At 32.7% G+C, this 27,243-nt stretch overlaps 1 protein-coding gene and 1 long non-coding RNA gene across 4 annotated transcripts; one reads left to right on the top strand and one right to left on the bottom strand.

Moving 5' to 3' along the window:
- The first annotated feature begins 13,271 nt into the window (after positions 1-13,271).
- Positions 13,272-19,939, top strand: LOC145570609 (uncharacterized). 3 transcript variants are annotated; one of them, XR_014096531.1, is made up of 4 exons: positions 13,272-13,418; positions 14,970-17,418; positions 17,907-17,978; positions 18,294-19,939. XR_014096531.1 is itself a non-coding variant. In XM_081629738.1 (2 exons), exon 2 carries the CDS (start codon positions 14,970-14,972, stop codon positions 17,337-17,339), a length of 2,370 nt encoding a protein of 789 aa, XP_081485864.1. In that variant the 5' UTR covers positions 13,272-13,418; the 3' UTR covers positions 17,340-17,867. The 3 variants fall into 3 exon arrangements, 1 of the variants encoding a protein (XP_081485864.1); XR_014096530.1 differs by having other exon boundaries at positions 17,907-19,939; XM_081629738.1 differs by lacking the exons at positions 17,907-17,978; positions 18,294-19,939 and having other exon boundaries at positions 14,970-17,867.
- Positions 19,940-25,374: 5,435 nt separating this feature from the next.
- On the bottom strand, positions 25,375-26,976 carry LOC145572591 (uncharacterized). Its single transcript, XR_014096888.1, has 2 exons — positions 26,395-26,976; positions 25,375-26,077 (listed from the first exon to the last, which is right to left on the bottom strand). It is a non-coding gene; the product is annotated as an uncharacterized LOC145572591 (long non-coding RNA).
- Between the last annotated feature and the right edge of the window lie 267 nt (positions 26,977-27,243).

The raw sequence follows: 27,243 nt of genomic DNA, 5'->3' as shown, positions 1-27,243 counted from the left end.
ATCATATAGTTAATGTTCATGCATCACATAGTACTGAATATTATTATTTAAAATGAACCTAGTGGTTTTGGTACGTCGTGGTTTTGATGTTTCTCTACTTTTTCGTTTAGCTTTAATTAATTGTTTGTCATGTTAGATGATAAAACTATAACCTAAAGTCTTCATATGTATAATTAATAATATAAGTACATACATTGATCAGGAAATTAAGGAATGCAATCATTTGGATTCTAAGCAAAGCGTCAAGTATGGCCTCTCCTCTTTTGTATCTTTATGTAACCATAAACATTATTGATCTTTGGACTAGCCCCTTGTTGTATCTCATCGTTACCGCAACTATTTAGTGCACAGCAATACATCAACATACATCAGCCACAACCACAAGAATTGAGAATAAACCTAGGATGGGTGACCTTCTGGGAAATTATCGTGTTGGTTCATGTAGCCGCCCCACTTATGGGATGAAGGCGTTCAAACAAGCAAGCAAAACAATGTGCAATACATCAACAACATTGCTAAAAATCTCTTTCCTTGTGTCAATATTTCATTGTACAATAAATGAAAAACTACAAGTTTTTCAACATAAGAAACATTGTATGTTTCTCAAAAGGGCATTTTGGTCTTTTTGGTAAAAATAAAAAATAAAAAAATAAAAAAATAAAAAAAAGAACAACTCACTACTCTCAACTCCTCTTTCCTCAACCATGAACTTTGAGCAGTTTACAACAATGGAAATCGAATATTTCTTCAACAATGGAGGGAACAATTTCAAACAATGGCAAAAACCTTCCATTTGGGGTTAATCATACCCTTAATTTATATATTTTTCTTAGGGTTTTTCATTAATTTCGGCGGTGTGGTGTTATGGTTGGGGTTTGTTGTTGTATTGGTGGTAGAGGGAATGGTGTTGGTTATGGTGACGGGGCTCATCTTCCATGGATGATTCAAAAGGTTGAAGAAGGAATGATGAAAATGGAAGGAGGAGGAAAAAGATGACTCGGTAAGAAAATAATAAAATATTTAAAAAGTTGCCATTATTTACGTATTTGCCATCTTGAGAAACTGGGGCAACCTCACAATAAATTATCATGTACTTCCTCTGTTTTTTTTAAAAGCTAGAGATGGGATCGTGCGGAGTTTTAAGAGGTTTAATAAAATAAGATGTTACTGGGATATATAAGGTTATTATTTTATTGAAAAGTAAAGTGGTGTGAGAGGGAGTAGAGACCATTGGAGGATTGAGAATGGATAAAATAATAAAGTGTAGGGACATTAATGGGTAAAGACATTATTAAATTGTAAAAGATTGTAGCTTTTAAAAAAACGAAGGGAGTTTAATGGTTGCAGTCTGTGTCAGGCCATACCTCATGCCAAACCCACGTTCTTTGGGATTAGATAGGCCAAGCCCATGGCCCAGTCATGAGCTACATGTTGTGCAAGTTGAAAAATTTCCAAAGGTCGGCCTATCAGACACCATGTTATGTTTACGTGCTTGAACCAAATGTTATTGATCTTTATCATGTTGTGCTATATGCTTCTTCCAAATAAAAATGGCTCATACCCGTCACACACATCAACATTTCATGCCTACCTCATGCCCGTTTTGTATTTTGCATGTCATACTTGGTCATGGCATGCCTCTAGTTGCCAGGCGAGTGCCATCTTTTCATGTATATGTGTATCGATTAGCTAATAGGATTACGTAGCGTAGTAATATAATTTGTGTTAAGAATAATTATCGAGCCATAAAATTATTTGTTACTTGTTTTTAGAAGCTAAACAATAATCTAATAACATTAAGGTGGAAAAAAAAAAGATTTTTCTTGTTACATCTTGATCAATTAGTCATCCATAATTGAGAATGGGTATAAAATACAGAGGGGGTGAATTTATAAAACTACGTACCCTAAATAGGTCTCAGTAGTATCGCAAACTAGGTAAGTTCATTTCCAACTTACAAATAAGTGGTTTGGTGTTTTTGGTAATCATGAGTAATTTTAGAAGCTTCAAGTGTTAAGTAAATTTAAAAGTAATATATTTGGTTATCATTAACTTGTTTGCATTTTTGCAGCAATAAATAAATTGATATCCGAAATTTTCATATCAGATTTCCGATTCAAAACTATTATTGAATCTAATGAGGATTGGTTCTTCATATAATATTGATCTACACTTTTCCTAGCTGTAGAGATAATGAGTACTTCGTATGGAGTATTCCCTTTGTCACTTTTCTATGATTACACGTGATATGAAACAACCAAGAAAATAAGGAAAAATCAACTAACAACAATTTCAAAGCAACAACACAAGATAAATCTATCTCAAAAATAACAAGATCTATGAAATAGGGGTTCTTAATCAAAACCAACACCAAGTATGGCTAGGATTAGGATGTAACCACAAAGATTATAAAGTAGCAATCACAAATAAAGCAAATAATCACCATGCCAAGATTAAGGAGAGAGCAAATCTCATTGATTTCAAAATTAAGCAAAAGTTGTTCCCAAAAGCAAGCTTAGCCCTATTCAAAGGCTTTACAAAAAAATTTAAAAAAAAAAATAAATAAATAAATAAAAAAACTTTGAGTTCTTGAATTGCATCCCTTAGATTACAAATTTAAGGCCAAGATTAAAAGCAAGCTAAGAAAAACAAAAAGAAAGAACAAAGCCGCTACGAAACAGGGGCTAAAGAGCAGTCTCTCTAGAGGGTTGGAGCAGTGATCGCTCCGCTCGAACAAAGCGGTCGCTCCAAAACTTCTGCCAAAAATCCCAATTCTGGATGGAGCGAGCTTGCTAAAAAGGTGGAGCGGGTGCTCCAAAGGGTATAGCAGTCACTCCAACGGTTGGAACGGTCACTCCGACGATTATGCCTGGATAGCTCGACTTCAAACGCTCATAACTTCTTCATTTCTCACTCAAATTGGGCATGTGACCTATCATTGGAAAGCTCTCTGACTCTAATTTCATCTCAAATTTGAATCCCTTGAAAATTCTTTGTAGTTAAGAATGATATGGTTGATTGATGGGATGAAGAACGGTAGGTCGTTGGGCTACCACCCCACCCAATCAAACAAAATTTGTAACTCAACTAACCCCTATAAAGTGTAGTGGTAAGTCAAGGTCGAACCCAAAGGAATGGAGGTCGAATGCACAATGCCTAAGTCAAGCTATTCCGAAGTCTAGTAGGGGTTTATGGTAGAAACTAGAGCTAAGCTAGGCAATGCAAAAAAAAATACTAATCAAATGCAAAGGCACTAGGGGAATGGATCCACATGCATCAACAATGAAGTTCAATCAACTTGGGGATTCAACCAATCAAGTCAAGCAATGTGAGGGAAAACCGAAATTGCAACCAAGAGAGTACATCAAGCTATTCTTCTAGAGGTCTAATTAGCGTCAACTACATCAAACACTAGCTAGAAAAACATCACAAGATATCTCAATCGAGTAAATGTAAGCCACAAATCAATGGTCCGTATCAATGTGAACTCACAATGCAATCTAGTGTGAATAACAAGGGTGATCAAGCCTAATCAAGCACACACATGCACAAAATCAATCAACCAATTTAATCACATTATCAACTCAATCAATTTTCCCCAAATTAATCTCAATTCATTATCAATACATGCTTCACCACTACCCTAGCAAATAAACTACTCACAATCCATGAAGAACATCAAAATCAAAGCTAAACTAATCATCATTCCCAAATTCATCAATTGAAATCAAATTGAAGCCAACAAATTCAATCAAAATCAATCAAACTATCAATTAACCAAATCAAACAACAATACTAATGAAATCAAACATTAAATTGCATTAAAGAGTAAAGAATCCTTACAAACTTGATAGAAATCAAATCAAATGTAGCAATCTTCAATCATCAATCATCAAACCCACATTTTCTCTCTCTAAAAATGCTAAGAACTAGTGTTTTTCTCTCTCTAAAATCTAATCTAATCTAATTCTCCCCAATAAAGATCTAATTCTCTCTCTCTAAAAGGAAAGAAATAACTATCAATACAAAGAGGAAGTTGGGATTGACGTCCAAAAATAGACCCACGCCGGTGCGGGCGCTTGGAGGAGAGAGAGTGGCGCGCACGGGAACACACCCAGAAAGGTGCGCCCGCACGCACCTGGCGTGCGGCCGCACGCGACAGATGTGCGGCTGCACACTTCTCGAGTGCGCCCGCACATCGCTGCTGCTTCCTTCTCTTCTTCTTCGTCCTAGCTCATACGGTGCACACATCCTAGATGATGGTGATGGAGGACAAGGTAGGCAGGAACTTTCTTGAATTTCTTGAAGAATATAAGCCATGAAAAGAGCATAAACAAGGCCTTGAAGCATGCTCCTTGGATCCCCCTTTGACTTGAAACTTCTTGCACAAGTTTTGGGCATGAAAATCAATGGAAGACCATGGAGAGAAAGCTCGGGAATCCTTGGACAATCAATCATCACAACCTACAATCAAAGGATAAAAGGCAAGTAAAAGGGAAAAATAGCAAGTAAACTAGAAAATGCATAAAATAGAGAAACTAACTACAAAAAGCATGAAATGAAGAAAACTAGAATAAAATTAAGGAAAACTAAAGAAAAGGGAGATAAAATGAAATAAAATTCATCCAAAAAGGGACCAAATGAGTGCCATAAATGTCACTCATCATTGATTTAATTTGAGTTAGCCATTTTTTATCAAGTACAAGCCTTTCTTTTTTGAGAAATTACCAATGGTAATCCCCTACTCTTTTACTTTCTCAACGGTAATCCCCGGTTTTTTATACAATAAAAAATAATCCTTAATTACTAATTAGTCATTAAATATGACATTACTAAGTTAAAAAAGGTTAAATCCATGTTAAATGGATGGGGATTTTTTATTAAATGATCCTAACCTAGGTTAATTACCATAGTTAAGCTATATCTTAATAAACTTCTCAAGTATTAAAAAAAAAAAAAAAAAAACCGAATTCACTAAAAAAAACATAGGTGAACACCATATTCTCTATAAACTGATTCACTAAAAAAGATGATTAGGTGAACAGTTAAATCTGTATAACTTTTCAACGTATTTTTTAGGAAGGGAAAAGGTGAACACTATATATGCATGGTGTTTGATAGTTGGATGGTGTAATTAAGTTTGGTGGCAACAGATGATAAAGAAATATGTGCTTCTACGTTATAATCCATTTTAACCATGGTCAGCAATTTAACCCATATATCCCCACTTAACCATGATTATTGTAAATTAACTTTATTTTACTAGTAATGTCATGTTTGATGACTAATTAAAAATTAGTAGGTAATTTTTTATAAAATGAAAAATTAGGGATTACTATTGAGAAAGTAAAAAAAAAAAAGGGTATTATTATTGAGAATTTCCCTTCTTTTTTTTCCATCCTTGATTACATGTTTGATCTTCAACCATCAATTGTAATAATAAGACACAAGGATCACTTTTATTCACCTCAGTCACGTCATAACGTAGAGAATTTATCCAAAAAGTAGATTGAGCTATAAATGCCACTAAACGAATCATGTAGCCAAACAATCCGTAGATTTCAAGGATGCTCCCGCATAAACACATATTCAATTTTAGGTGTCTCATTTCTATGATTACATTAGTTTTTGGGTTTAGGGCAATGCCCCGGGTCATAATGTATTACAATAGCTGTGAATATATTCATGATTCAAAACTTGTATTATAATAATAATAATAATTGTGTATGTTATGTTGTCATATATTAATTTCTTTTTGCTATTAAAGACACATATTAATTTATAGTTCAATGGCTAAGTTTTAATTAGTTAATTGACAGGGTAAAGTCGTATCCCCTAATCAAAAGTAATACCTAAGTCCTCTAACTACAGTAGATAGGGAAGTAGGGTCGAATCCACAGGGAAACTGGTCTTTCTATTCCTAATTAATTAATATAATCTAAATTATTAAGGTAACCAATTTTGTTATTGTAAAAAGGAATTAAACTACGGAGATCAAGTTCAGGGAGAAAACAATAATAAGAAGGCCTAGGATCACAGGTTCACCAATAATTAATATTCCGGGATAAAACATAACAATCAATAATCAACATTGCACAAATAACATGATTAACAGGCTCTCGCAATTTATTAATCAACATAGATCTAACAGGCTCTCGCAATTTACTAGATCTAAGTTCCTATTGAAAATAGCCTTTAATATTAAATTAACATCTGCTCGATTCATCAATTCAATATTGCTATACTTTTACAATCAAATCACATCTGCTCGATTCATAATCTAATTGTAAAGAATTAAAACAATTCAATAAGAAATTATCATGCAATATCAATAATCAACAATAACAAATTATCCCTTCATATTAATTATGGATCCCCATAAACCCTAGAATTAAACTACTCGGACATAATTAAATCTAAACTAAACGAAGCAATAAAAGTAGTCATGATAGAGTAAAGAAATAAAATAAATAACTGAGATTAAAAGAGAAGAAATCGTTACCAAAGTTAAAAGGAACAAGAGTTGTGGAGAGAGAAAATAATACTAAGAGTTTAAGAGAAGAGAGAAAGAAAAAAAGTTAGAGAGAGAAAAGAGAGAGTAAGGGAAGGGAGAAAAGAATTCCCCCCTAAATTCGCTTAACAAAAGCGTATTTATACTAAGCTAGAAAATCCTAAGTTAAAACAAATTAAACGACGCTTAAAACGTCCTCCAGAAACACGCGCCCAATCGGGCGAGGCACCGCCCGATCGGGCGCGCCTTTTTGATCGGACGAAGGGCTGATGCGATATAAGTCTTCTTTGCCCGATCGGGCGCGCTATCGGGCGGACCATCGGGCGGACACCTTTGGGCCGCTTGGACTCCTCGTTTGGGCTCGTAACTTGGCCCAAACCAAATTTGGGGCTTAAATCATTCGGTCCAAATGCCTCGTCTTCACACAAGTCGAGCCCTTATTCACCGGCTTGATTACTCTAACCGATCTTGGGCTATGAAAGATGGTCGTGCTCCTCCAATGCTCGTAGTTGCTCCATAAAATCCCGGGAAAATGCTCCAAAGGTGCAATTCCCTACAAAACTCAACCAAAACTACGAAAACACTAGAAAACACATATTAGTAATAAAAGTGGCTCTAAAGAGCCAAAAACACTACTAATTATGACCAAGGGATGGGGGTAAAATACTATATAAAATAGACATATCATTAATCTTGAGATCAAGCGTTCAAATCTATAATATTATTAAAACTTATGGGGACAACATGCTAATAACGACATGTGTCACCCTTATGCCAAATGTGCACTACAATGTCATCCTATGTACCATCCCTCTTCTCTCACCATATTGAATTGTATTAATATTTAGTATTTTTAACAAATTAAAAACTCTTCATTGGACTAACTTTAATGCTATAAAATAGTGTTTAATTTAATTGAAAACCTTTTCATATTAACCTCTTATTATATTTTTATTTAGCTATTAATATTATTCAACATTAACTCCTTTAAATTAATTTGTTCAAACTTATGAATTTATGATGATGCGGGGCCCGGGTCAATAACTAGTTTTATATGAATTCATGTTTCTAGAGTTTTTAATGTGTAATGATATGGATATAGCCAATAAAGAGAGTCAGGAGAGTGCCATGTGGACTTGATTCGAAACGCCAACAGAGTGCCACGTGGCTATGGACTTGATTCAAAACGTCTTTTAATACATAGTATATATAGAAATCCCTCTGCAAGGAAGTAAGGTTGATGGAAGAATAAAGTACTCCTTCCGTTTTTTTTTTATGTTGCATCACTTTCCTTTTTGAGGTATTTATTTTAAATGCATCACTTCTATTTTTGGTAACTTTATACTATATTTTATCATTTCTCTCTCTTACTTTAAACCCCAAAACTTATTTTATCATTTCTCTCTCTTCCATGGTCCTCACTAAAATAATAAAAATATCTATCCTTTCTCACATACTTTCTCTTTCATAGTCCCCATCTTACTTTTACTATAATAATTTATTCACCCACTCACAATATTATATTACTCTTCTGAAAGTTTGTGCAATCCAAAGTGATGCAAATAAAAAAAAAAAAAAAAAAAAAGGAGGGAGTATGATAGTTGGGTGGACAGAGAATATAGAAATACTATCTCCATATTTTATTAATTGCTTCACTTTCCTTTTGCCCGTATTTTATTACTTGCCCCACTTTCTTTGTGCTCCATTTCCTTTTTTGGACTTTTAATAATATTTTTACTATTTTCCTTTCCATTAATAGTCCCCTCATATCATATTTTAATATTTCTCATATTCTCTCTCCACCCCGCTTATACTTAGTTTTGCTATTTTAGAATTTTTATTCCTCAACCAACTCCACTTCCATCTTATTTTATTACTTTATACGGAGTACTATTCTTCATAAAACTTCGTGCATGGAGAAATGGAGCATGTAATAAAATACGGAGGGAGTATTAAAATATGATGGTTGTTGGGTCCACTATGAGAGAAAAAAATAGTAAAATATTGTGAAAGGTTTTCGAAATAGAAAATGAAACAAGTAATTAAATATGGTCGCAAAAGGAAAGTTGAGCAAGTAATAAAATACAAAGAGAGTAATAATTTTGCACATATAGCCCCATATATAGTTTGCATTTCAAATACAATATAACCATATTACAAACTTCCATTGAAAATATTTCTATTTACTCCCTCTGTCTCTTTATTAAGAATCCATTTGGGTTTTTTCACGGATATTAAGAAAATTGGTGGAAGTATATAAGTACATGTGGGGTTAGAGAGAAAAAAAATAGTGGTTAAGAATAATTGAAGAGAGGGAGAGAGAAAGTCTTGCGATTTGATGTAAAAAGTTATTATTAGTAAAAAAAAGTAATGACAACTCACCAAAAGTGGAGAATATTCTTAAATAGTACAAACTTAGAATAGAAATAGGCAAATAGATCCTCAATTTTTATTTGCCAAAAAAGAAATATAGGTCCTTAATTAGAACACCTACAATGGGGACTACAATCCTCATCCTCAATATAGTTTTGGTGAATTTAGAGGATGAAGATTGTTGTGGAAGTTTTCATAAGGATCCTCAATTAAAGAGGATGAAGGTGAATCCTTTAGAGATGGAGGATGAAAGAGCATCGGCTGAAGAGCCAACTTTTGGGTGGGAATGTGTGGGTGGGTGACACGTGGAGAGAGATAAGGGAATTATTATTTTTTTTTTTTTAAATCATCAATATGCACCAATTATTGTTAGACACTTGGTAATGTTTTCTTAGCTGAATTTGTTCATGCATTTGTAACGGTACAATTTTGATAACCGTTATATTTTAACGGCTAATTTATTATTATTTTTTTTAAAAAAAATTACCAACCTTCATCAATATTTTTATCTATAAATAGAGTATATATAATTTTGTTTATTATAATTTTGTATAAATAGAGTATAAATAAAGTATAATCAATCAATAATCATCAGTCAGTAGTTATTATATACTAAAAGACACATCATCAATGACACGTGTCATATTCTTGTTGTCTTTAGTTTTTTTTTTTTAATAAAGAAATTAATGATACAAATATTAGAGAATCTAAAAATATAGTAACTATTCCTTAAAAACTAGGAAAAATTCACATGAATAATCCAAATTATGAGAAGTCTTCTCATATTAATCCCAACTATGAGTTATCTATTAACTATTACTAAAACAGAAGATGCTGATGTCACCACTACCCACGTGCCGCTCTCTTAATAAAAAATTTCCCGCCTAAATGCAATGCTGTTTTTTTTTTTTTTTTTTTTTTTTTTTTTTTTTTTTTTTGTAGAGCTATCATACTTGTATTTAACATTTTTGAAATTTAAATATTAGAAGTTTCTACATTTACAACTAAAATCTATCAATTTATCGTAGGAAATTGAAACAATTTTAAATACCACACTAATCAATGACTTTCTACATTGAACATATACTATATCATAATTTTGATGAAAATGAAAAAAAATTTAAATCACAAAATGTATGTAATTCTTATTTATATTCATGTATAATAGAGATTTATTTTTAAAATGTACAAATTAAAAATAGGTTTTATATAAACCGTGCATCGCACGGGTTTTAACTTAGTTATTGTATAATCTAAACTTTAATGTGGGTCTTCTTTTATTACCCCATTTACTTGTTTAACCTATTATAACATGTTATTTAATTTTTTTAATATAATTTCTAGTTAATTTTATTTTTATTGTTTTTGAAAAAATTTGCTGGTTACTCTACTGCTCTTGTTCTTGCTCTTGTTGTATATCAATATTTTCATTTTCTATTTGTTGTGATGTACTATTTTTAAACAACTACTTTTGTTTTTTTTTTACGCAACTTTATTTTGTTTATATGAAAAACATATTGGTTGTATTAGAACGATTTCCGTAGAAATTGCAAATTTATAAATTAATTCCCTAATTGCGTCGGTTTAAAAACTTATTCCCACGGTATTGTCCACGTAGGATAGGTACAAGGTTTGTGTATTTTTTATTATTATTCTTTTTAAATTTCCGGTTCATCCTTTAGAACTGCTAACCATTAGCGGTTCTTAGATAAGAACCGCAAATGCAATTAGCAGTTCTTAGACAAGGGAGTACTCGAGCCTTTGTGCCCTTTTTGATGGTATTAAAGTGAATTTGGAGGTGCCTCTTAATAGTGTTAATGACTCGGTATTAAGGATAGCACACCAAATAATTGGATATTTAGCTATTCAATGAGCTGTCATTCTGTTATTCTATTTTGTCCTTCAGCTTTCTGTTATTTAGGGTGCATGAATGTATTAAATTCCTGCCCAGCTAGCTGAGCTCAGCTCCTTAGTTCATGTATAAAGGCAGTGATGCTGTAACCATTTTCTCTCAAGCAATCAGAATATCTCTCTCTCTCTCTATTTTCTTCTCCTGATCTTCTTTCTAACAATTCCTCTGCATTGAATTAATCACATTTGATTTATTTTTGTTATTAGTCGGTAATGCATAACACCTCAGACGACTACCTTAATATGAAAACCAAATGTGAAGAATCTATAAATGGAGTATGTAGCAATTAATGGGGAAAAACTCAAGCAGAATGGAGAAACAACTCTGAGTAGTGAGTAGGAGAACATGGTTTGAGGGTGGAGAGAAAGTAGGAGCAGGTCGGCAATTAAGAATTAATGAAGATGTTGGGCTGCAGTAGAGATGGATCAAGAATCCAACGCAAAGGGTTGTGTAGAGAAGCTCGGAAAACTTAATAGCATGTCTATTTCACAAGAGAAGGATGATGTACACAACAAAGTAGAAACAGTAAAGGAACCCCTAAGTGACCAGGATGATTTAAACAGGTATAAACCGCTACTGCCATTTGCGGTCCTTGTCTAAGAACCGCTAATGGTGTTAGCAGTTTTATATAAAAGAACCGCTATCATCGTTAGCAGTTCTTTGATGAACGAGAAATTTAAAAAAAAAAAAAACCGAACCTTGTACCTATCCTACATGGACAATATCGTGGGAATAAGTTTTTAAACCGACATACTTAGGGAATTAATTTATAAATAAGCAATTTCTACGAAAATCGTTCGGTTGTATTACGTATCATATAATGAAATTAAGTTGATTAAGAAAAAATAAATCATGATTTTAATTGACAATTAAAATCATTGCAGCACAAAGTTGTTAAAAAAAGTACGAAGTATCTTGTTTCAAAAATATTACAATCACTAGCATCATTAAAACCAACGTAACATGCCAAAAACTTGATCATTTACTTCCAATACATGATTATCAAAATAAATAAATAAAATAAATAAATAAAATTCCAATAAATCAATTGCTTCCAGTTTGTAGAACATTGCCACCATCATCAAATAGCACTCCCACGCCTCTTGGGATCTAATACATAAAAAAAAAAAAAAAAAAAAAAAAAAAAAAAAAAAAAAAGAAAAAAAAAAAAGGATTAGTTAAAAATAATAACCTTTGATAAACCTTTAATAACCGTAGCTTAACATGATTAATAAATTAGATGGAATAAGAGTAATAAAATTAGATGGAATAAGAGTAGTACCTGATGAGTAGTCCTACAAACCGGAAGCAATTGATTTATTGGAATTTTATTTATTTATTTTATTTATTTTTGACAATCATGTATTGGAAGTAAATGATCAAGTTTTTGGCATGTTACATTGGTTTTTATGATACTAGTGACTGTAATATTTTTGAAACAAGATACTTCGTACTTTTTTTAACAACTTTGTGCCGCAATGATTTTGATTGTCAATTAAAATCATGATTGATTTTTTCTTAATGAACTTAATTTCATTGTATGATACATAATACAATGTTTTTCATAAACAAAAGAAAGTTGTGTAGAAAAAACAAAACAAAAATAGTTGTTTAAAAGTAGTACATCACAACAAATAGAAAATGAAAATATTGATATACAGCAAGAGCAAAAGCAGTAGAGTAACTAGCAAATTTTTTCAAAAAAAAAAAATAAAAATAAAATTAACCAATCTTGACCCCCGACACGCACGAGGAACGAGGGGTGGGCCGTGCAGTGAACAAAATAATAAAAATTCGGCACGTACCCAGCACGAGCCCGTGGGCGCCACGAACTTTTGGCTAGCAAGCACGACCCATAATAATAAAAATAATTAAAAAAAACTATAAATAATGAAAATAAAAACAATAAAAAGAAATATTATAAAAATTAAAATAATAAAAAGAGCCATAAAAATATATAGAACTATAAATAATAAAAATAAAATTATTATAAATATTAAAATTAGTTAATTAATAATAAAAATAATGGGCTGGCCTGCGGCCCGGTATGACCCGGCCCACTAGGCACGTGGGCTGGGGTGTGCCATTTGGTGGCCCGGCACGGCATGACCCGCCATCATCTAGGCCCGGCACGAGCCATCTCCTGGCATGGTGAGGCCCGATCCGTGACGGTCCAGCACGGTATGATGCCCAACTCTATGAATAATCCGATCCATGACTCGAAATCGACCTGAAAACAATGATTCGAAATTGACTCGAAACTCGAAATCAACTGGACTGAACCCATCCTCGACCCGGAGTGAAATTGTACTAAATCCAAAGTTGACTAGACCCTAACAATCCACGTGTCAGCAGTACTCCGTAGCATAAAGATTTTATTTTATTTTATTTTTTAAAAAATTAGCATATAGATTTACTTCGATGTTAAGGTTTTAATTAAGATACACAATACGCCACTCCAGTCTCCGTATTTATTTTCAGGCGCTATAAACCTCATCGACGCTTCAAGTCCCCCCAAAATTGCAATTTGAAGAGAGAGAAAATACCTGTGTGCTTCTTTTTCGATAACCCAAAATCTCACAATATTGTTACCTATCATCACCTGCAAATCACTATTACAAGGTTTCCTTCACTTCCTTTTATTTTCTTCATTTTTCCCTTATAAAAAGGACAAATTTTGTGGCTTTTATTAATTTTTGCCAATAGATTTTCGTAATGATTGTCTATTATCTTACTTTATGATTTTATATTGTTGGTGTTGTTGGGATTTTATATGTTTTTTCTTATTTATTTCATGTTGCTAGATTATTGACTCTAAAATAATATGGGTTTAAGATTAATTTTGTGTTTATTTTTCTGGGTAATTTTATGCTGATGCCTGGTTTGTTTTTTGGGTAATCTTTGTCTTGTTAATATTATGTCAAATGATTAAGGAATGCTTAATTAGTATTTACGTGAAAGGGTTGTTAAGATTATGGCAAATTTGAACATGTTTTGTAGTTGAGTTAACAAACAGCTAGTTTAATTTTGGAGGTGGTATTTCTTAAATAGGGTATGTTGGGGAATTGCTCAAACCAGTGATTAAAGGGGTTGTTTTTGTGATTTGTGAAATTCGGAGTAGTTTAGAATGTCAGTAGCAATGTTTGATTGTATTTTGAGGAAAAGAACTGAATGTCCTTTCCTTGGCATGAGATGTGGGTTGGCTATGTTACTTGGACTCGGGTACTTGTGTCTGACTTGTGTATGTGTTCAAGTGTTTGGCTCGGCTATTTTATGTGGCTCATGATTTTAGCTCAAATTGAAGTTCAAGTTGTCATTCCAATGTGGGTGTGTCTAGAATTTGACATGGGCGCTTGAGATGAAATGAATAGTCCAAGTGACATAGGAAGTCGGTGGACTAAGAATAGTCAAACAATCTCTAGCCAGTGATTACTTACTGGACTGCTTTTCATTCATAGTTTGATTTTATGAAACAACTTGGAATTTCAGTAGCAATGTGCCAATGTTTGGTTTGAGTTAGAGCAAAAGAATTGAATTCCATCCCTTGGCCTTCAGATGGAAAATCCGGGGACTAAGCATTCTCATAATTATTTGTGTGGATTAGCCAAAACATTTGCTCCAAACTTACTCTACTTTATGAATATGGTTTGTTTTCTTTGTGTGTATGTGTATTTTCTTTATGAATAGATTGTAGGAGTGTTATATTGAGACTTCATAATGAAAACCGAATTAGAGCCTGTTTGTTGATTGGTTGCAGGGGTATGTTTTTTTTTTTTCTTTCTAAAGACTAATAATGAAGCCAAAACATAATCATTCATTTGGATGATTGCAGTTTTATTGGTTGTGGTTTCAGTATTTCTGTTATGTGACAACCATACACACTCTATTTGATACTTTTGGTTGCTTTAGAGAAGATAACTTATAGCAGCCTAAACTGAGTTGTTAGATTGGGATGATGTTGGGGACAAGGACTGCCACTCTTTTCTGTTCACCTTTGCATGTAATTTCTATCTCACTCACTATATATAACATCTGGAAGTTTGCAACTACGTTAGAATGGTGATGCAAATTAGCATTGAGAATTTTTCAAGTGATGTTCTACCATTGACTGTAGAGAAATTTAAACTAATTGTTATTGCTCTTTGTTTTCCTTTTCTTTTATTTTTATTGCAGATGTCTTTGCATCTTGCTAATCTGTCGCCTCGAATGCGCAAGGATCAGTTGGAACGTATTTTCAAGAGCTTTGGCCGGTGCACTGTGCAACTGAAAGATGGATATGGGTTTGCAGTGTATGACTTCCGTGGGGATGCTGAGCAGGCTTTAAGGACTCTGAGGGGCAGGAAGATTTGTGGTGAGTCTGTATATCTTTCGTGGTCAAATAAACAGCCTAAGCCATTGCAAAGAGCTGCCAGATCCCATGATGTGCGATATGGAATACATTCTGACCGGGGTGATGATTTTGTTGGTCGTAGAGATTACTTAATGAGTGACAAAAAACAACCTGATAAAGGTCGAGAAAGGCACAAGTCTCCTGAGATACATGATGATAGGCACAGGTTTAATCTTAATGATGCAGGACGTATAAATTATGATAAAAGGGAAGTAGTTTTGGAAGAAGGTGGTCGTGTTGTAATTAAACCCAATCATATAGATGATGGAAGGTGGGGAGAGCAACTTGATAATCTTCGAAATGATACTATTTATGATGCACAGAGGGGATTTGATCGATATGACCCTGGTCGTGTTGATGAAAGAGGTGAAGAATATGAGAATCGTGGTTTGGAACATTTTGTTGGTTCACATTCAGTAAGGACATCACCAGACAAGAACAGGAGGGTACATCCTGATAGAAAAAGAGGCCAGCAAACTTGTTTTAAATGTGGAGCTGTTGGTCACAAGATGCGTGATTGTTCATCAAAAGAGGCTTTGCAAGAGAAGAGCACGTACCACCCATATCATAGGCATGATGTAAAAACTAAGAATGAAGTTGAAAGGGAAGAGATTAGATCTGGGGGACGATTGCAGTCTTGTCGTCGGAATTCGAAATCTGCAAGACAACCTGATATTCACGGGGAAATATCTCATTCAGAAAAGGATGGAATTAAACACTCTTCAGTAGAAAATGAATGTGGGTGGGATAAGAGAAAGAATTATAATAGAGATAGACAAAGGGAGAGTGATGATCAAATTGTAGAGTCGCATGATGATAAGAAAAAGAGGGTGTCTGCTTTGTCTCATCTTCATTCTGATTGTGCATCTCCTGAGTTGGGCAGATATTCAAGACCGTCAAAGCCTTTGGGGGGTTTGAGCTCTCATTTAAAAAATGGATCACCTAGATCACATTCCCCCTCTCCTAGATCCAGGTCCTATTCAAGATCGCGCAGATCCAGGTCTCATTCAAGATCGCGCAGATCCAGGTCCAATTCAAGATCAGGAAGATCCAGGTCTAATTCAAAATGGCGCAGATCCAGGTCCAATTCAAGATTGCATAGATCCAGGTCTAGAAGTGTTAAGATCAAGTCTAGGTCAAGGTCAAGATCACCATCCTCTTCCCTGTCTATCTCTATTGGTCGGTCTTTACTCTCCTCTCCAAACAAGGCAGAGGTTAATTTGAATGCATATTCTGAAGGTGGACCTAGTCCTCTGTCCAGGGACGCGCATACCGAAGTCAGGCAACATGACAAACCTGAAATATGTGAGGAAAACCTGTCCATTGTTAACAAAGCAGAGAGAAGTTTGAGTGGATGTATGGATAATCTCACAAGTTATCAAATCATGGATGTTCCAATAGAGAGGAAGGAATCCGAACCTAACTCAGATATTATGACTTCTACAAAGCATACAGAGGAAAGCTTGAATGGTTTTGGGGAAGATGATCAGATTCCACAATATCAGGACATTCAGGAGGCAATGCTTGAGGAGAGTCAGTGGTTAGAACCTCAGCATGAACCTTCACAAGCAGATGTGCCTCTAGGAAGTAAATGCATTTCTACTTCTGAAAAGATGATAGATGGCATGAAGCTGAACAAAGTACTTACTGATGCTGATAGTGACTCCACTGTCCCTCATGTATTATGTGACCTCGAGTATCCTAGCTCATCTTTGCTTGAGAAGGGTGACGGTGAATATGCTGCTGTAAACATGTCAGCTGCAGAGCTAAAAGAAATCGAAGAATTTGAAAATGCCAATGTAGAAACGACTAAATCTTTGGAACCAATTAATGATATCTCAGATCTGGAAGCTTCACCTAAATCTCATGTTGGCAGCCGTTTAAGCATATCTGCAGAAGAATTGTCCAGGGTTATGAAACGCTATGGTTTGAAACATCCAGAAGAGAATGAACAGCACCTTGATGTTGGAGGTTACTTTGGTTCTTCCCGACTATGGCCTTGGGAGATAATTTATTACCGGAGACTGAAAAAGGGTCTTATCTCAATGGAAAACTATGCTAGGCGAGTAGCACAAAATGAAGCATTCCACATAACTGATAAATATATTAGAAGTAGTAGTGGTTGGGAGGAATTGCTTGAAGAACATTGTTAGAAAGAATTACCTTTTTGATGGTTCTTGTGCGTTACTTGAATATAAGTGGTGGTTATCTTTTTTACTTTCCTTTTAAAAGGTATGCTCTTCTTTTTGATCTTATATGTTTTTGGTTTAGTAGTAGGTTTTTGCATGAACGTTAAGGAAGAAGCGAGTAGAGAATGAGTAGTTATGCTGTTGGGTAACTCTTTGTGCTGCTTCCATAACTTGTAATGCATTATAATTCACAGTATGCTATTTTAACGTGAAGCTGAGCGAGTTAGTTAGTTCTTTTGCTTCTTTATTCCTTCATGAATCTTATTGCTAGTTATTAAAGTTCACCTTGGACCTTGTCATTTCTTTCTTTGAGTACGGAGTATCTAATATTCTACTCATGATTCTCATCTATCTAGTTCTGCTATCAATTGTAATGCTTCACGCTCTTTTGTAATTTCTGTGAAATGTTGCGGTAGATTATTAGAACAGAACCAGAATCACTGAGTATTATGTTTAGAAATTCCAGAGTTATATTTCCAACTGTATGCTATATTGCTATCGGTCACGGTTTTCATCCTTAATCTCTTGCAGTGGTTGCTGAATATTACAAACGAAAATTTGGTGAAAAATGAGTTTTGCACTTACTATAACCAAAAATTCTAGGTCAGTGCCCTCTCTCTCTCTCTCTCTCTCCCCTCCCATACCCCCCTCCCCATGTCTTTCTCTGACCTACTTGCTTGTCACCATTCAATATTCTTCCTAAAGAGTGCCTCTTCTCTCCGGTCTTGTACCAACAATTTGTCACGGATGAAGGAACTACTGACCCGGGATTACTACCTTCAAATCTATAATTGCTTAAAACATCATTCATCAGAATTAAGAATATGCTGGAAATTATAACAGATAGTTTATGATTTACCTTTTCCCCTTCTCTGCTGCTTATGTGACGTTTATGTCGTGAGGTTGTTTGATGTGCAGGGCTGCTTTAAATCACTAAGAATAGGTGGATTTTGATGTCAAGATTGGTTACGTATTACCAAGTGTTATTATCTTATGTACTGTATGCAGGTTATTGCAGAAACTTACCATGAAAGAGAAATTGATAATCCAATATAGGGTTTATGATTTTGTGTAGCTCCTTGTTTCTTCTTGTTGGTATCCATCATGCATGTTTGAATATAAAATCCGTCTTTATTGCATCCATCTTGTTGAACCAGCTTGAGTGATTACTTTGGATTTTGGAACATTAATCTCATTGTTTTTGGCAGAACTTAAAATAGTTTCATTTTCTGCTGTCCGCTATCTTCAGTTGCAATAAAATCAGCACATAAATCTTTTTTGAGTTAGACAAGAATGCCTGATAAACCTCTATCTAGCTGCATTAATATTACTATAGACATTTTAATGATATATTTGAGTTGAGCTATACATTGTGGGCTGTGGCTATGCCATGAAGAAAAGAGTTGAGTGGGCTCATTTTGACATTGTGAACCTTAAATTTTGTATCCATGTGAGAGGTGATAAGGATATTCATTGTTGGGCTATAATTGTATCTGGTATCTGTATTGAAATGATCGAGAATCACTTGAATAATTCTCTGTTCAATGGTCATTATGAAAATTTATTTGAACTGGCTACATTAGTAAATGAAGACACATGAAGGCAAAAGTTCGGAAACAAATTGTGAGAACCGGTGTTTATTGTCCTGGCAGTCATTACCTGTCTAATATATTTGCACACAGGTTGTGTGGAGAGGGTAAGTGATTAGAATGGTTGAGTGGAGATGGGAATTGGGAGTAGAATGAAATTTGGGGAAAAAAATAAATTAATTTTTTTTTTTTTTTATTATTATTATTTTCATCCATTAACACCTGCTTTGCTTCGACTTTTGAGCTTGGTTTAGAAATTTCTTGCAAGCTTTTCTCTGATATTTGATGGACCAAAAAAAATGTGGCAGCCCATATGCAGATTAACTCAACTAAGATGTGTTGTTATGAAATGAAACAAACTGCCCGACTCAGGGGCAATAGATAACTGAGTATTGCTGACTTGAAGCCCCAGTTTCCTTTTAATTTTCTGTCAATTTTAAGGGCTACTAGTTGGTATAATTAGGAGTAGGAATGGTACATCAAGTTTCTCCTATCAATTCAATGGCCACTTGCCAGTCGTGCTAATTGGGCCAAATCATTTCCATCCTTCAGAGTTGTGTATTCACCTGTAGTCTCAGGGGTCTGATGATGGTCCGCTAGCAAGTCATGAGTTCGGTCTGGTAGATATGACCAGATAATTAAAACTTTTGATGCTCTAGCGTTTCCGAAGGTCTAGTTTCCGAAGCATTGCTGCTGCGCCTGCTAGTCTGTACCCATTTCTTGATATGGGGTGGCTTATTTACGTTGCAGCTTGGTCGTAGTGTTGTCTTAAGTTGGCTAACTGCACTTACCAATTACCATGTTTCAAAAGGGTCACAGTTGCAAATTGACGCCACCAAGTAGTTTTTTGGTTTCAAAAGTTGACAACCTCAGGTTTCAGGAGATCTTTAGGTTTCTGACTGTCTTAAGAGATTAGATTCCTGGAAAACTGAGCTGATTGTTACTCGTAGTACTTTTCAAGTGTACGTACCTTTGTAGATAATAATGTGGGGTATGCACAACAACATACTGTATTTGATCATACTGTATTTAATTCATAAGACCAAAGTGGTAGATTTGAATTAATCCTAACCTCTCATTTGGGGGTCTATTTGACTCAGCTTGTCTTAACATATTGTACTTTACGTAGAATTTCTTCCTCCGTTTTTAAATATTTGAAGTTTTGATGTGTTATCTAAGGATTAATGGTTTATTTATTCGGGTTAGTTTCTCTCTCTAATTATTATGAATCCTAACCCAATACAAATAATTCTATGAATTATCTAACCTTTCATTCGATGAAAAGTAGGAGTAGTGTGTGAGAGCCATACTTTCATGAGTTTCATCACTTCATTAAAAATGCAACCAATTAGCAATGAATGAAACATATCTTTAGCAATGATAGTCATTTTCATATTTTTCGTTCTAAATGAGCGTACTAGTATAACTCATTTCCAAAGATGGAGTGAGTACATGAATGAGAAAGTCACTTATTCTCGTATTTTATAGGTGATTTAACTATCTTAATTATAATGGTACTAATAAACTCGTAGAGTCGTAGTCATAATTAATGAATTGATATTTAATATTGTGATATGCCAATCTTTTTCTAAATGTTATGTGTACATGCACCTACCCTAGTAAAAGATGCAATAAGTGTTAGGATGAGAAAATTCTCCTCATATAATTGTATGTTATGTCTTATGCAATACTGTTCAACTATCCCAACTTCTAAAAGTCTCCTTATATTAGGGGTAAAGATCACCCCATAGCGTTGGAAGTAAGTCAATATTTGTTTTCTCAAAAAAAAAAAAGAAAAAAAAAAAAGTCAATATGTGTATTCTTAAAATCATTGGATGATAAACAAAGTTAATTATAAGTTAGAAAATCCCATTAAAGAATAATATTACTCCCTCTAACCTCTGTTTTTAAATACTTGCTCAATTTCTACTTTTAGCACTATTCATTGTCCTATTTTGACTAATGTTTGTGATTTATACTTCCTCTGTTTTTTAGGTTGACATTGTTTGACTTTTACACTATTCACACAACACGCTTTGACTCGCTTTTGTTATTTATAGATACGATAAAACATATTCATGTGGGATCTTGTTTGAATCGTTTCAATGTATATTTTATTAATATTCACTTTTTATAATTTTACAATGTTGATAATTAGAGATATTAATCGTTAAAAACATGTGTTGGCAAGCATGATAATAGAAATGTGTCAATTAAAAAAAAATAGAGGAAGTACATAAGAAAAAATATAGCCTTGTAAGTACTTGTTAGAGTCGTCTCAATGATTAGATTATTAATTATTAATTGTTAGAATTTATACATATTGATAATCAAACATATTATTGATTAAAAATTAGGATAATTAGAGCAAATATTTAAAAATGAAGGGAGTATAAAATTATTTCAAATATGGAGCTTTCGATTGACCGACCAAATTTAAATGACCGATTTACCGCCCCAACTTCATACAAAAGTCTTGTTCAAAGGAAAAAAAAAAACCTGGTACAAAAGTCAATAATTGTATTCTTGAAATTATTGAATGATGTTAACCAAAACTTTAATTTTTATTTTTCTTCAAAATTACAAGCCTTTTTTATGCGAAAAAAGTTATTTAATTAATAATAAAGAAATAAATAAATTGAGGAAAAAGAGTAAGAAGAGAAATAAATAAATAGAGAGGGGAAAAAGAAGTTGCCCAAATTGACAACAAAAGGAAGAAAAAATGGCATTAAGTGATTAGTGTGAAGAGGAAGAAAAGGGATGAAATCAATTAATATTTGGTATTTATCACCTGACGTGATGCAACTCTCTTCATTATTCTCCAAGTCTCAACTGCCTCAATTACTTCTGCATTTAATTCCTATTTTTAATTTTTTTTTTTTAATGATCTTTCAATCAAATTTTTGTTCTTCAATGCCTTTGAACTACCTCTACCTATTTTTCTAAATTACTATAATTATTATTTATTTAATAATTTCCCAAAATTCATTGTTTCTTGTTAATTATTCTTCTTTTCCTTAATCTTAAAAGTTGACTATATTTTCGTTAAAAATATGGTTAATTTTGGGGAGTAGATTCTCTGTATTTCAGAAATAGAATGTGTTTTAATTTCATACTCTCATTACCTCATACAAGGTTGCGCCCACACAACACAACTCAAATGATACTCTTTTATTTTTCTTCCTTTTATATAGCCAACGTGTTGATATTTTGTTCAACGTTTTTCTTTTCTCTAAAAAATACAAAATTAAAAAGAAATTAAACTATTTTTTTTTTAAAAAGAAACTAAGTAACTCTTCTAATCAATAATTTAATACTAAAAAAGATACCGGAGGTGAATACGTGTCATATCCTGGTGTTATTTTTTCCCTTCAAAATTCCTCTTCCTTTTTAGCAAAAAATATTTTTAGAATATTTGTATAATACAATTATATTAATATTCTTTCAAATATTTTATATTATCTTTGTAATAAATATTTTTCTTTTTATTTGATGTTTTAAATTCTTCCATACACATTTAACTAAAATCTTAGTCCAACTCTTTTTAATTGATTCATATAATTGATATTAACGAAATTACTTTAACCGGATTCTATTAGATTTTGCCAAAAAAGCAATATACTTCATAATAAAATTGATTCATCTAATTGATATTAATGAAATTACTTTAAAAATAACATGACTTAAATCTTTAAGCTTGTTTTGTGTGCGGCGTAACCTTTATAACACTGACCACCCTGCAATTTTTTTAATCTAATTCATGATATTATATATTAATCTTTTGCTTTGCCTTTTAATATAGATTATGACTATATAATTTCTACATATTTGATGTGTTTGTTTTATCAAATTTTATTTGTTAAAATTAATTACTTTTTTTAAAAAATAAAATAAAATAAAATAAGATTTACCGTGCATGACACGGGGCCTAAGCTAATTAGGTCAATAAAATTGAATCAATTGTGCAAGAAGATTGGTTTTAGTTGGAAATTGAAATGTACTCCTACAACCCTTAAAGTTGCATGATATAAGGAAGGTCAAAAGTGAAAATATAAATTAATATTAATTACACCGATTGATGTGTGATTTATCAAGTACTCCGTATTTTCATATTAATGTTCTGTGTCGGAAATGCATTAAATGTTTTTATGTATTCCATTAGATCCTAAATGCTCTTCCCATTTTGATTGTACATGTGTGCCAATGAATTAGTTTTATTATAAAAATCTATACTATGTAGTATTTAAAAATATATACAAAGTATAAAGATTGAATATCAAGTACTCTGTATATACTCTGTATTAAACTACTCATTGATCAAGATGAATCAAATACGGAGTAAGACCTAAAATGACTGTATTAATTATGTTTTATATATTGAAGTAATTTTGAAGATTATCTCAATTTATAAATAGTGGCAAGATTTTAAATGAAATAAATAAAATGGATTGGAGGGAGTATATTTCTAAAGGCTATATATATGTGATTTCTCTTTGTTAAGTTTTTAATTTCCATACAAATTATGATGCCCCATACAATAAAAGTTTTTCCTCTTCTTGCAATAATTTGACTCACATGTGGTTATAAATAAGGAAATGGAGTAAATATTTAAAAACGGCCAAAAAAGAAAAGTGAAGCAAGTATTTAAAACGAGTGGGAGTATTTATCTATTGGTTTTGTACTAACGTGTGCGGCATTCATGTATGTTTAATGTTCAACGAGGTAGCTAGCCGTATTATTATACGTTGAATGTATGAATACTTTTTCAAGGAGTGGTTTTTATTTGGTTTTTTACAATAATTGTTTTCACAAGTACTGTAGTATTTTTGTTAAATAAATTAAAATGATTTAGACATATACGTTGAACAATAGCAAAGATAAATGTGTGAGCTTTTTTTCATGCTTTGTTAGTTGGACTTTAGAAGATCTTTAGCTTGGCTATATTAATTACACCATTTAAGTAATCATAAAGGCTAATATTTTTTTTTTTTTTTTTTTTTGAGAAAATCATAAAGGCTAATTAGTAAGGCTGGTTTACCTGTATTTTGTTAATTAGTTTTAATGACTCGGTTGTTGGTTAATCTATAATTGAATTGGATCCGTTTATTTCTACCCCTTTTCTTTTGTAACTATAAATCCCTATATTTAAGCATTGTTGTTATAGATAAGGCAATTAAGGCCAAATTGTTTTTAAAGCTAATTTTGTAACTCTTGTCACATGTATGTTGAATATCTTGCCTATAATACTCCGTAATGTTATGAGAAACAAAAATTTTATTACGAACCCAATAAATCTAAAAATGACCTCATATTATTATTCAAAATTTCAAAATCACTCTATACCCAACCATTTAAAAATTATTAGTCAATTTAAAAAGTCAACTCTAATTATTGACCATTTTTCTTATCCAATCGGTGACATGTGTTTAAACTAGCTACCATGATATCCATGCACTTATAAATTTGATTTTAAAGTAGGGTATTTACTGACCATATTGTATAGTTGTTCTACCCCTTTCTCCGGCCGCCTTTTTCGCTTGTGAGCATGAACCAAAATTCTACGGAAATAATTTGTATGTTTTTTACTCCAAATCTTTATAAATAGCACTATGAAGACTTATAACTATTTTTATTGCTATTAAATTATGCTTGTTAATTATAGTTGTTAGTCTTGTTACTCATTCAAATTCAGGTTTGATCCTCATATTTTGTGTAAATCACTATCCAATTTGACCAAAAAATATTTTAGCATTGCTATCATAATCTTATGTCTTGAGTTCTTAACAAGTTAGGTTTACATACATTGACCCTTCTCAAGGAACCAACATATTATAATCTTGAGTTCTTAACAAGTTAGGTTTACCTACATCGGACCTTCACATATCCTACGGGCTATGAACGATGAATCCAGAATTAATAGCTAAATTTGTACATCGAATTTAGCATGAAAGGTAGGTCAAAACTAAAGCTTGATCTGATTACACAAGTAATGAAGTACATATTACTAAAGAGAAATCAACCCAATTAAAAAAAAAGTAAAATTGTCTAACTCTAATTTATGGTTGATTAGAGATATACAGTAATATGAACTTAATTATATTAGTGCCATGCAAAGTTGATTTAGGACTAACAAGAAGAGCTAGGTTCATAAAGTTGTACATCTTTAATGAAAATGACCAACCTCTTGAAAACACCAGTTTCCTACATAGTATTCAAGTCCCATGCATTTCATCTACCAAGCTTAAATGATGAATTATTTCAATTATACATACTTTTTTTTTGAAGAAATTTCAATTATACATGCTTGGATTAAGGTAGAAATAAAAAAATAAAAAAAAAGAAAAGAAAAAAAATAAAAAATAAATACGTAGTAAAATATACAACAAAAATAATGTGGGGTCAGATCATGCCACAAATCATAACCTAAATATTTAATTAATTAGAGGTTGCTGATAGACGTACCAAATAATTTAGTACAAATCCAATAACCCATTTTTTTTTTCTCATTTTTTTTACATGATGCATGGCTAAAATAAGACACAAACACGAAGAATCCTACAACTAAAACTTAAAAAGGTTAAAAAATAAAGAAAATTAGTTAACAACCTTAATTAGACTTCCAATTGCTAAAAACAGGGCTACTAAAACAGAGTTTACATTAATTTTTTTTCGAGTTTAACCCTTCTTAATCTTCTTAGAGCTACCACTATTGCCGCTCTTACTATTATTGTTGTTGTCATCGTTGTTGTTGTTGTTATTGTTATTGTCATGGACGAAATCGAGCAAGACGGTGCTCTTACATTTAGGGCACTTGGGATCATCCTCCGATAACATGACATACATTAGACATCTTGGACACCCTACCAATACCATAGAGGTGGCTTCCGGGCTGCTCATCGATACGTCCGACGATACACACGAGCTCGGTGGTGACACCGATGCTGATCGGCTTGGTGATTCCATCCTCGGGTTCAGGTTCGGGTTTACAATCATTCTTGAATTTGGTGGTGATAAATTTAACTTTAAGTCTAACTTTGGCACGTTGTTACCATTTCTCCTGCTCATGGTCTCCTCCTCACTTTTATAATCTTCCAAACCCCTCTTTTGCTTACTCTACAAAACAAAAAATTTAAATTAAAAATTAAAAATCAAAAATTAAAAATTATAATTAAAATATATAAAGTTAAAAACACTTAAAAAGTACACAAGACCAACTTTTAATTTAATCACGTAAGGAAATTAATCACGTAAGCAACATGAAATGACCGATCACCTTTAAATTCTATTAAATATCATAATTAACATAATAAAAAAATATATATCATCATATTAATGAATTTCAAATAAACATTATACAAGTATTGAAGTGTTACATACAAAATCTAATTAACCCAAAAAAAAAAATGATGAAAAAGTTACAATTGAAGTACCTTGTCGTGAAGAAAATGAGTGCCCCGTGCGAAAACAGGGCACGGGGGATGAAATTTGGTCCGAGGTGGAGATTGTTTGAAATCGAAGAGATCAAGGGTGACGTGGGCGACTTTAGGCACTAGAACAACATTATTATCGGCAAGTAAGTTAGTAGTAAGAAGAGATTTATTTGGTTGAGGATGAGGATGTGAGTTTTCAAGTAGAAAGGACATTATATAGAAAGTGAATTCAATAGAGAGAGAGAAAGAAATTAAAGATGGGTTTGATGGGAGGAAGGGTTCTCTTTAAAGCTTAATTAAATGGAGTTGAAGTGATGAGAACTTGAAGGCACCAAGGAAATGTATTAATTGTAAGGAAAAAATCCCAAGGAAGAGAGATGCAAAATAAGGAAAAATATTTAATATAAAGTATAAATAGCATTAAATAATTGATTAGAGTCTTAATAATTCTGCGAGACAATTACTGTCGAAACAGGAAAAATTTTTAGAGAATGAGAGAGTAGTAATATTAATATGAGTAATATCGTAGCAGAAGAAGTGGGAGGAAGAGGAGGAGGAGGAGAAGGAAAAGGAAGTGATGAAAAATTGAAGTCTTAGGATTGAATTGTCATTCATTATTGCTTAGGAGAGTCGGTGTTAATTTATAACTTGAGTAGTACTAGAAAACTACAACTACTCACTATAAACCCAACTGCTTTTAAAGCCAAAAATATTTACTACTATATTAACTATCATAAGTTCATTTTGTATTTAATTTTTTTTTTCTTGAAAATGAATTTTAATAACAATAAAATGAAGAAATTATAAAAACTACTCGCAAACAGAAAACATTTATATGAAGATCAACCA

The sequence above is a fragment of the Chenopodium album genome, chromosome 12, assembly GCF_948465745.1.
Source record: "Chenopodium album chromosome 12, dcCheAlbu1.1, whole genome shotgun sequence".
NCBI classification, from domain to species: Eukaryota; Viridiplantae; Streptophyta; class Magnoliopsida; order Caryophyllales; family Amaranthaceae; genus Chenopodium; species Chenopodium album.
Note: the sequence above shows the minus strand (reverse complement) of the source record. Positions and strands in the feature narration are given on the sequence as shown.